Source organism: Sinocyclocheilus anshuiensis, unplaced genomic scaffold (genome assembly GCF_001515605.1).
Source record: "Sinocyclocheilus anshuiensis isolate Anshui unplaced genomic scaffold, SAMN03320099.WGS_v1.1 scaffold292, whole genome shotgun sequence".
NCBI lineage: Eukaryota > Metazoa > Chordata > Actinopteri > Cypriniformes > Cyprinidae > Sinocyclocheilus > Sinocyclocheilus anshuiensis.
The window spans coordinates 236,629-244,365 of NW_015555757.1; the positions used below are offsets into that span (position 1 = coordinate 236,629).

The window sequence follows — 7,737 nt, forward strand, 5'->3', positions numbered from 1 at the left end:
GTATACATTACATATTGTATATATATATATATATATATATATATATATATATATTATTTATGCAGAAAGCACATTCATTTATTCACTTCTTTCCTTTAAAATTTCCAGCTACTTTTCCATAAATGGCATCAAAGTTGTCATGTTCATTTAACTTTATGTATGATCTAGAACATGATGAAGCTCATACACATCTGAAGACGTTTTATTATTTTATTTTATTTATGCATTAGTTCTTACCTGAAATACTGTTTACTACAGTGATGGTGCATATAGAGAGCGAGATTGGGGTTTTATAGTCTCTGGCAGTCTATGCCTGATGACACAAACATTTGTTTACAAAAATACACAATAGAGTTCCCTCTGCCAACAGTATTTCCTCTAGTTTCTTTTCTTTCATGGATTAATTTAAGTGTTCTCTGGAGGTTTAAAATGGAGCCAAAGTGAAATAACACTAGAAGTTGGAAGCAGTGTAAGCTGGGTGGCTGTCCAGAGCCTTTTTGAGTCTTGATTCGATAGAGTCATTTTTCATTGAAGCATGATTCATTGAAACTACTCTACTCTACGGCCAAAAAAAAAAACAAAAAAAACACGTACACATATTTATTCATATTCCTACAGAAATTATGATGTCACTTACAAATTAGCTGTGTTTTTGTTGTTGTTTTTAAAGAAACTGAGAGATAAGAAAACTGTTTTATTTGGTAACTGACATCATGCACAGTGGATGTTAATAGAACTTAATTTATATTGAACCTGGAGCATAATTTATTACATTAATGCTCTCTTAATAAATCCATCGCAGTTGGATTTAATAAAATAAAATCTAGAGTTGCTCTATTCCACCCCCATCATCGTAAGCTATCACAGAGAGACAATTCATCATGCATCAGGCTTTCCTGCCCCCATAGGCCACGTCTGAGCACACTTTTAAGTGAAGCATGCCATGTGAAGCAGGTACTGTGTGTTCCTGCTGAAATCCCCTGCAGGGTTGGTTTGACGCTGCCATTGTTGTGCGTTGTTTAGGTAGTTGCCCATGTAAGCAGAGAGTGAGCGGATGGTAAAAGCCACAGCGAAAACCCTCTAAGACTCCCTCCAGTTGTTTACATGTTTTATTTATCTTTAGGGGCTTCAGTAGCCCAGCTCTGCCTTGTCAGAAGGTCAAGAATAAAAGGAAGGGTAGGGAAAGAGAGTGGAGAGGGCAGAGATTGCATAATGGGCACACAGTGCAAGCATGGCAGCGTGCCGGCTGAATTAGATACATTGATTTGCAAAGTCTTGGCGGGAAACAGTTGGCAAACGGGCCCCAGGAGTGATTGTGAGCTTGCTTTAAAAGGACGGTGTGTGTGCTTGCATCCATGTGTATTTATATGCGAGTTCTATGTGAATCCATGCTCAATTAACATCATTTTAATTGTATAATATTTTTCAAATGTTATATTTAAGTGACGATATTTAATATATTTTAAATATATTATTTCATTTTATTTAAATTAGTTATTTGATAAGTGTTGATAGCAGTGTTTATGTGCTTTTGTTTAGTATGTTTATATGTACATGCATAAGTTCAAATGCATATATGTGTGTTGCATGTCGAGGGACCATGACATCTGCGATTCACACCCATCTGACCACAGCAGATGTTGGAGCAACTAATCTCCACACGCAGCTCTTTTATGTAAAACATGTCAGACTGTGCAAAAAAAAAAAACATCAATTTCATCCCTATTGATTATGAAACAAATAAACTTTGAACCCCCTGGCCCTCAACACCCCTCACTCTGTAAAGGGCACCAGCTTCCATCGGTGCCTTTCTGTCATCGGGACACTTCAAAGGTCTGAATAGTCCCAGTAGACGGCCATCCCACTGGAGGGCAGATTGCACTGAGAATGTAATGATGTTGACACTCATGTACTCAAATGTGCCCGCTCACAAGAATTGCACTTTTTTTTTTACTTCTTATGTAATGCGAAGTTACAGAGGCTTCATCAGATGTCGCGATCTAATTTAAGGTGGTATTTCCACAGTGGACCACTTTGACTTTAAAGGAAGAAAATGAAAATTCTGTCATGATTTTCTCACCCTCATGTTTCATTTTAAAGGTGAAGTTTTGAATAGAATATCCTGGCTGCTCTTTTCTATATAATGCAGTGGTTCTCAACAATTTGGACTCCATGACTTTTCCAATTGTTCATGATTTGCTGGGTATTTGAGTGTGAGGAACAGATCATAATTTAAAGGGATAACTGTCATCATTTTCATACTTTTAAGTTGAAAATCTTCTTCTGCTGCTGAACACAAAAGAAGATATTTTGAAGAATGTTGGTAACCAAACAGTTGCTAGTCCATATTTACTTCCATAGTATTTTTTCATGTTAGTTCAACAGAAGAAATAAACTCATACCGGTTTAGAATGACTTGAGGGTTGGTAAATGATGACAGAATTTTCATTTTTGAGTCCTTGATTACGTAACTCGCGTTACTTGTAATGCGTTACCCCCAAAACTGGTGACTAATATGTGAAAGATGCACAGTGTCATACACCCATACAAAACGCCATCATGGTAACACACTTGACACTAAAAGTATGCAATAAACATTAATTTAACAACATAATGTGTAACATAAAACCCTAATGTTGTCAGGATTATGGACCTGTTTTGCCCCTGTTTCTGTGTTCCCTTATTTGGTCATGTTCCTGTTCTCGTTGTCTCGTTATTAGTTGATTCCCCGCACCTGTCTGTCCCTCGTTAAGTTTAGTATAAATGTGTAGTCTGCCTCATGTTTCCTTGTCGGGTCGGGTCAGTAAAAGGATGTTGGTAACCAAACAGTTGCTAGTCCATATTTACTTCCATAGTATTTTTTCATGTTAGTTCAACAGAAGAAATAAACTCATACCGGTTTAGAATGACTTGAGGGTTGGTAAATGATGACAGAATTTTCATTTTTGAGTCCTGGAGCTTCAAAAGGAAGGTATGAGCTTGAAGTGGGAATTTTAATTTTGTCTATCTCTCTCTCTCTCTCTCTCTGTCTCTCTAAAGGCCATGTATATGTTTTACGCACTGGCACTGGTGTGTGATGACTACTTTGTTCCCTCTCTGGAGAAGATCTGTGAGGTAAGACCTTCATCATGTCCTAGCTAATGTTCTACAGTTGCTAAATCATTTAAAGCATGTTTGAAGGTGAAATATGTAATAATTTATTTAATATTTTCTAATTCATAAAAATTAATTATAGTTGTCATATGAAAATATATTCATTAAATATTCATATTTCGTCCCAGTCTAAGCTATTTTAAAACAGTTTTTTATAATATTTTAAATATATTTTTATGTTAAAATATTTAAATTAAATATTTCTGTTTTCTATTTCTATTTTCCAATAGCAGATGGGAGAAGTGTTCAGGAAACTTCAGATTAGTCACTATTTTTGCCTGTTTTCTGTTTGGTGCATATTTTTCACTTCATCTTTCATGTCTCTCTCTCTGTCTTTGTGTAAATGTATTGTAGCGCCTCCATCTCAGTGAAGATGTAGCAGGAGCCACGTTCATGGCAGCAGGAAGTTCCGCTCCTGAACTCTTCACCTCAGTCATAGGTAAACATCTCTGAACACAGCCTGCCTTTGGAAAACAATACCCCTCACATTTGAACATGGACTTTCACGTGCCCTTTGTAAGCCACCCTGTCTTCTTCGTGCAGGTGTATTTATCACCAAAGGGGATCTGGGAGTGGGCACAATCGTGGGTTCTGCTGTCTTCAATATCCTCTGCATCATCGGTGTGTGTGGGATCTTTACTGCACAGGTACTCATTACTTTGCACATGAACACATACCCAAAAGCTGTTTTAGGTAATGTTTCAAACCATTTTAAATGAAAAGCTACGTTATAGCTTTCTTAAATGTAGCGATGGGGAATTCTAACAAACAATTCCATCAGTGTTTTAGTTTTCTTTAGTGTAAATGTATCTTTTTAACCCATAGTGGAAGAATGCATTATATAATGCTATAGTTATATTCCAAGTACTGTATCTACCCCAACACTGTTTAAATCAACACTGTTTACTACAGTCTGTGCATTGCAACAGTAAGACATTATTTTCTGAGCAAGCATCATGAATTCTCGACATCTGTGAGAGGGCATCTTAGAGATGAATGAGGTGACCTGTGCATCCCCTCCTAAACATCTGCCCTAAAAAAGTCATTACTTAGTGCAGAATGACAGTAAGAAGTGAGCAGGCTGTTTTCAGGGGTCACTGAGAGTAGCTGATGAGGTCAGCCATGTTAGCTGTGGAACTGCTTTTTTTTTTGTTTTCCATCCTTTGCTTTCCACTTGATTCAGTCATTCATGCTCCTTCGGTTTAACCTCCTGAGACCCCTACTATGTTAAAGAAAAGAGGATATGAGGTTATTCTTTGCACAAACATTGGAAACTGCATAACAGTTTTTTCCTCTCCCAGTCTTTCTCCAGTCACCATCTGGCAGTGGAATAGAGGCATTGTGGGTAGTCTGATAGACCTCAGAAAAGTCTTACGTCACACACATATATACATCCACACAACTGTTTTACTTCTTATGCCCTTTTCCATTATACATTGGGGAAAACTAAATACAAACTACTGTATATATTGACAGGAAATTTATTTTGGATTTAAAATTAATTTTAATTTGAACATTGTGGTGTCCAATTGATAAATAATCTTATTGCTTATGTGGAATGTGTGTTTGAAAATGTATGATTTTTATGTATGATTACACTTTTATTATTTATTTATTTTAAAAGTAGTATTTAATTTGTTTTATTTTGTATTATACATGTTAAAGAAATGTGTTTTTATACACACATGCACACTCATTTTTATTTATATTTATGCACAGACATACATGATACAGAGTGGTTTTGTGTTTGGGCAAATTTTTTTCTAACAAATTAGCATTTTTTATTAGTGATGTCAGTAAATCATTCCAAAAAATGGCACAGGGCCATAAGACACTCGCACACTTATGCATGGAGTCATTCAGTGTCAAGGGAGAAAAACACATCTGCAACAATGGAGCTTCTGGTTGCCATGGAAACACAAAGCCAAGAGTGTCACCTGTGGTGTAAGTTAAGCTGTGATGGTGCATTACTTCTGGTGCTCTGACGTAGATCAGTGCTTTTTATGGAAGGATCGCTCTACACAACATGACACACATTTAATATGGATTATTTCACACAGTTCAATCAGTTGGATTCGGTACAGGATGTCACGTTCATATATGGTTCCTACTTCATTCATTTCCTTTACTCACTTCCAATTCATACACTTTAATTCAGCATTCTAAAGTTTGCAAGCCAAGACCAACTTTTTAAAAAGAAAAAATCTGGTAATAGTTACAGATTACACATTATATAAGAGGTATGACAAGCACATTTTAAAATGCTTTAATACCAGGGTTTCCAGCTGAGTCCATGAATGAAAGAAGCATGCAGTTTTATTGTGCGGAATACAGACTTTTTGAACTAAACTCCTTAATATACTGTACAATTATCATGCAATGTCATTATTAAAGATGCAGGTTTTTTTCTGTAATTTCTTTTTTCAAAATCATGGCACCTTTATGTGTGTCCCATTTATAATCAGGGCCCTGTAATATGAAGGTAGATGACATCCTTTATGAGTTATCATAAAACTTGCTCTACGCTTAATTCTTTTACAGTAATTTACAGTGAAATTTACAGTAAATAACCAGCAGCTGTGGTTGCCAGAACTTTAGCCTAAAATATGGTAGCAACATTTTAGTTTTTAAATTATATTTTTATAAATTATCTAAATATATAAATTCTGCCTCATGTTTCCTTGTTGGGTCTTGTACGTCTTCCTGGTGCTCTGTGTCTCCCAGCTGGATTATTAAAGACTCTCGTTTTGTGAAATCTCCACGTCTCCTCATTTCTCCCGCAAACAAAGTGTGACAAATGTACTGATACAATGATAATAATAAACCTAAGAAGAAACAAAGTTAAGTTTGCTTGAAAAAGCCAACTTACTGAAATCCTATTTAAACCTTCTTCCAAATTTTAAAATGTATCTCCTGCTAGACTTTTAAAGCTACAGCCACAAAACTTGGGTCAGACCTTCAGACTGGTCTGACTTGGGTTGCTATATCTTTTCTAACTGATCCGGCTTATGGTTTTCGTAAACCAGACTATCAAAACCACCTAAAATCCCATAGACTTTCATTGAAAACTTTTATACAATAAGACTTATGGTGTATTTAAGCTGTCTATTGCTATAGCAGAGCTTAACAACTCCCTACTGAAAAAAACCCCAGCTAAAACCAGCCTAAGCTGATTGACTGCTTTGGCTGGTCTCCCAAGCTGGTTTTAAAGTGGTTTTGGCCACTTTTTTAGCAGGCCAGGCTGGTCTTAGCTGTTTTTTTTTTGTTTGTTTTTTTACTGAATCAACTGGTTTTAGCTGGATTAGCATAGAAACATGCTAACAACATGCTAGTAACTTGCTAATCATGCTACGAACATGCTAACCAAATGCTAGTAACTTGCTAATAATGTTAACAACATGCTAGTAACATGCTAATCATACTAGAAACATGCTAGTAACTTGCTAATCGTGTTAAAAAAGGCTAACACCACGCTAGTAACGTGCTAATCATGTTAGAAACATGCTAGTAACTTGCTAATCATGCTACTCATGCTAAAAACATGTTAGTCACGCTAGAAACAGCCTAGCAACCACCCCAGGTACCCTAGCAATATGTTGTATACCTATCTGTTTTTCTGATAGACTGTATTGCCTCGAAAACATTCAAACTTTAATCTTTAAAACTATTTTAACTTTCAAACTACTTCAAGCTTTTAAAACTTTTTTCAAACTTTCTAGCTAGGCTTTTTCAAGCCAACTTAAAGTTTGTCTACAAACTTTTCAATCTAGTTTCAATTAAAATCCATCAAATGATAGCTGTCAAACAGGGAATTTTAGGAATGTCAATACTTGGTGTTTGTGCGTGTGTGTGTTTGTGTTATTTTTACTTTTTTATTATTCTTTTTTTTTTACAGTGTAGTTTCTTTTATGATTTTTGTCACCACAAAAAAAAAAACCTTGTTCAAGATGACTGGTGAAAGTAAATCAATTAAATTAAAGAGTTTTACTGCTTTGACACTTGCTCAGTTCCATTGACACACTCCCTTTGAGTCTTAGTGTGTGTGTTTTTAGTGTGTATGTGTAAACTGTCTCTTCATTACTTGTCTCTCTCTCTCTCTCGTCCATCCTCTCTCCCTTGTCGATGCAGGCAGTTCAGCTCTCGTGTTGGACGTTAATGAGAGACTCCATGTACTACACTATCTCAGTGACTGCTCTGATCGTGGTGAGTAGAACTCCAAGTGGCTTTTCGTGCTCCCATGATGCCTATGGGCCTCCTCGCGCAGCAGGAAAGGAGAAGCAAGTGTCTCTCCCGTGGGGCGCGTGGCCTGCAGCACAGGCCTCTTATTTGCCCACACTCTGCATGTGTTACCAGCGCAGAGGAACAACAAAAACCAATTAATAGTACACAGGACACAAAGTAACTGAAATGTTACTCACAGCACCTTATTAAAAGTTGGATTCACTGAAAGAACAAACTGTATTGTAAAAGTTTATACTTTTACAGTTTTTGTACTTTTTTGGAAGGGGTGATATTTCTTTTCCAATTACTTTCACTTATGATAGCCAGGTTTTTTTTTTTTTTGTCTGTGTGTGTCTGTGTGTG

At 36.3% G+C, this 7,737-nt stretch overlaps 1 protein-coding gene across 2 annotated transcripts in view; it reads left to right on the forward strand.

The window, feature by feature from the left end:
• The window catches only part of LOC107673935 (sodium/potassium/calcium exchanger 3-like), an 85,819-nt gene that overhangs the window by 68,921 nt on the left and 9,161 nt on the right, over positions 1-7,737 (forward strand). For both annotated transcript variants that reach the window (XM_016467768.1, XM_016467769.1), the window contains 4 exons: positions 3,040-3,114; positions 3,508-3,592; positions 3,697-3,800; positions 7,282-7,356. In XM_016467768.1, coding sequence (XP_016323254.1) covers positions 3,040-3,114; positions 3,508-3,592; positions 3,697-3,800; positions 7,282-7,356 — 339 coding nt within the window. The remainder of the gene's footprint in view (positions 1-3,039; positions 3,115-3,507; positions 3,593-3,696; positions 3,801-7,281; positions 7,357-7,737) is intronic.